General features: G+C 37.7%; 1 protein-coding gene across 1 annotated transcript in view; it reads left to right on the top strand.

Annotated features, from left to right (window-relative positions):
* Positions 1 to 3,489, top strand: part of f3a (coagulation factor III, tissue factor a) — a 19,563-nt gene that overhangs the window by 10,603 nt on the left and 5,471 nt on the right. The window contains exon 4 of the mRNA XM_008438245.2: positions 3,129 to 3,304. Coding sequence (XP_008436467.1) covers positions 3,129 to 3,304 — 176 coding nt within the window. The remainder of the gene's footprint in view (positions 1 to 3,128; positions 3,305 to 3,489) is intronic.

Below are 3,489 nucleotides of genomic sequence, written 5' to 3'. Positions count from 1 at the left end.
TGGATGGATGGATGGATGGATGGATGGATGGATGGATGGATGGATGGATGGATGGATGGATGGATGGATGGATGGATGGATGGATGGATCACACACAGACACACATGTTGTTCTAAAAACATATTAAAAAGTGAAAAATGAAAATATTTCAAACATGAAATAAATCTTGTGTGAAATAAAACACAGTAGAAAGTATTATAAAAAACATTATTTTGAATCAAAATGACAAAAGTAGCAAAAAACACATTGATTGGAACCCGGGTCAAAAAGGACCCAGAAGACTGTATAGTCAGTCACTCAGGCATCAGAGGGTTAAAATAAAATCTATTTACATTTTAGTAAAATATTATGTCAAACTTTGTTTAGTTCCTTATCAATGAGCTTCTCCTGGTATTTGGATGATTTATCTTTGAGGATTAACTGCAGTGTGAATGTTTGCGTTCACAGTCATGTTTAAGCTCCTTACAGGTCAGGACTCCAGGTGATTTGCTCTAAAAAATGAATACTGAAGAAACATGTTTGTCACATTAGATCTGCCAGTGGAATAAATCATGTTTTATTCTCTGTGAAAGATACATGGCAGCAAACAGCAGCTGAAGATGTTGAGTCAGAATGTGATGTGGATGTGAGAGCAGCCAGAACTGGAGGCAAAGTGACAGGAGTGAAGCTGGTGGAGATTTTTTTCTGTTCCTTGGAAGAAGACCAACACAAAATTGGAAAAAATAATACTTATGTAATGAGCCCAGTACACGTCCATGTTGAACCGTACGGAGTCCTCTGGGGGACATAGGGACTTTTTTTTTCTCTTGCGTTTTTTTGCAATAATGTACTAATCAGTTCATGTGGCATAACTGAATAACGTAAGTAGTAAGCCTTTTCTTACTTTCTGCTATAATATAAAGCTTTCATGAGGTTTTTCACATCTTGTGAAATATCTCAAGTTTTATATCTTTTTCTTTAGTACAGAAATGCACCACAAACCTTTGATATAGACAGAAACTTTCCATAAGTAGGAAAGAAATAAAAATGCATCCAAACTATTTGGACTGTTTCTGAGTTATTATCGCAGGGTAATGAGTCATCTGACAGTTTTGATTGTGTCTCTATTGTGTTGGAATCTGAATGGTTTAATGTGCAGTTCAATCTCAACCTTACACAGACATGAACATGCAGTAAATAAATCGATTTTCAATCAATGTTTTGCACCAAACAGTTAAGAATAAACACTGAGGCTCTTTAAATGTGTATATATTTCAACATTTAAATTGACCTTTGTGACGGTATACAAAATAAACCAGCAAATATTACACATTGCAATTGAACACAAAACTTATTGCAAAGAAAAATATTTCCCCATGTCCACTAGAGAGCGCCGTAGAACCAAAACCTTAGAGAGAGTGTATTTCATTAGGAGTTTATTATGCAAAAAACACAGTACATGTCTTTGTGCTGCCCTTTCTTCTAGAAATGCCAGATTTGTAGTATTCACAGATAATATCTTTTCCGTCAACAAATTCACTAAAATCACCCAGTGCCTGAGATTGAATTACACACAGCTGGACTCTGTGAAGGCAACCGTTTTATTGGATTTTCTTTAGGAGATATCATAGTAAAGGGGGCTGAATACAAATATGCACCATGTTTTTATTTGAAAACAAAATTGAAACTCTGCATCCATTACCTTGTGCCTCTCACGTCCCCAGACATTACAGGTCTCCACAGTAACACTTAGAGCCAGAACAGATGAATGAATGTCAGCCTCCAGCAGAGACTCAATAGAGGTTTAGCATTTCTTTGCATGGAGACAATTTTGTTGCTTTGTTGAAGCAACAAAATTGTTGCTTCAACAAAGCAACAGTTTTGCTTTGTGAGTTTGAACCTGGGTTTTTATTTGTGCCTTGTCTCCATCTTTCTCTCTCTCCTTCCCTTTTCTTTTCCTTATAAGGACACAATGTTCTAACTTAAGCTTAGCTCTGGGCACATGGTTGAGTTTTATGAGTTCTTGTTGGTAACACTTTATTTGAAGGGGTGAATAAGTCTGACATGAATGACACTGTCATAAACATGACATAACTCCTGTCATGAACATCATTAAGCCTTCATGAATATTTATGACTGTTGTCATAAAGCATCATTCAGTAAATTATGACACTTTTAATACAAAGTTGACATTATTTGACATTAACCAAGAAATCATTACTGTTTAAACTTTAGCTTTAATAACTTAAAAGTTACCTAATTTTAAAAATGCAATCAGTAATACTTTTAGAACAAATTGATATCAGTAATGATTTCTTGGTTAATGTCAGGTTGTCATAACAAAGATATTGTGATTATGGTGTGAAAAAGTTTTTCTTCTGGTGGTTCTGAACTCAGCAGAAAGAGATTGAGAAGTTTGACTTGCGATTCCAGAGATGCTGGAATTGGTGACTGATTCAAGTAAAATATACTATATTTGTATTAACAATTTCATTAATAGGGCTGCACAGTGGTGCAGTTGGTAGAGCTGCTGCCTTGCAGCAAGAAGGTTCTGGGTTTGATTCCCGGCTCCGGTCTTTCTGCATGGAGTCTCCATGTTCTCCCTGTGCATGGTGGGTTTTCTCCAGGTTCTCCGGTTTCAAAAACATGACTGTCAGGTTAATTGGCCTGTCTAAATTGCTCCCAGTAAGGGACAAGGGTGTAAAGAAAATGGATGGATGGATGAATTTCATTAATAAATTAATAATTGTATAAGGCAAACATTTAATTTTTCTCAACAATATAACATTTTAAGAAAATACACAAATGTTTCTGGCTGTAACATGAAAGCAGAGGCATGAAGACTTCTAGGATAGAATGACAGGAAGAGCCCAGTCAGGGTTCAGAAAGGGTTTTCTTGTAAGATGAAAAGAAACAATAGTTATGAAAATGTCTTGTGATTTTAGGCTGATAAAGTTCTAGGTTATAGCTCTAGGCAGATATCAGGTCACTCTTTTTGGCAGCCCACACTGGAGAACGTCCAGGCTCTGCCCTCCCCCAGGTGTGTCCACCACATTATCAGGTCCCTCTGCTCCATTGACTTGTTCTTGAACTGTTTTTGAATATTTGACTGTCAGTGACAAACCTTCACTCTCCTTTTTCCTTCACAGCTGAGATTGGGAGGCCTACCTTCAACCTGACAGTGCATGAGTGGGTCATCACCCTGCATGTGACTGACCCACTCACAGCCGTGTTTAAAGATGATCATCAGCTGAGCATCAGAGACATTTTTTCTGATGAGCTACAATACAACGTCTTTTACCGGAAGCAGAAGAGCACTGGCTCAGTGAGTGAAGTCACCATCTATGTAAAGATCTTCCACTTGTCGTCTTCAAGGATCATATGTACAATGTACTTTTAAGCCAGGCCACATATTGGCCTTTATCTAGACCAGTGGTTCTTAACCTGGGTTCGGTCGAACCCCAGGGGTTCGATGAGTCGGTTTCAGGGGTTCGGCGGAGCCTCTGCTGC

This window comes from Poecilia reticulata, linkage group LG20 (assembly GCF_000633615.1).
Source record: "Poecilia reticulata strain Guanapo linkage group LG20, Guppy_female_1.0+MT, whole genome shotgun sequence".
NCBI lineage: Eukaryota > Metazoa > Chordata > Actinopteri > Cyprinodontiformes > Poeciliidae > Poecilia > Poecilia reticulata.
The sequence above is the reverse complement of the archived record's forward strand: the minus strand, read 5'-3'. Positions and strand labels throughout refer to the sequence as shown.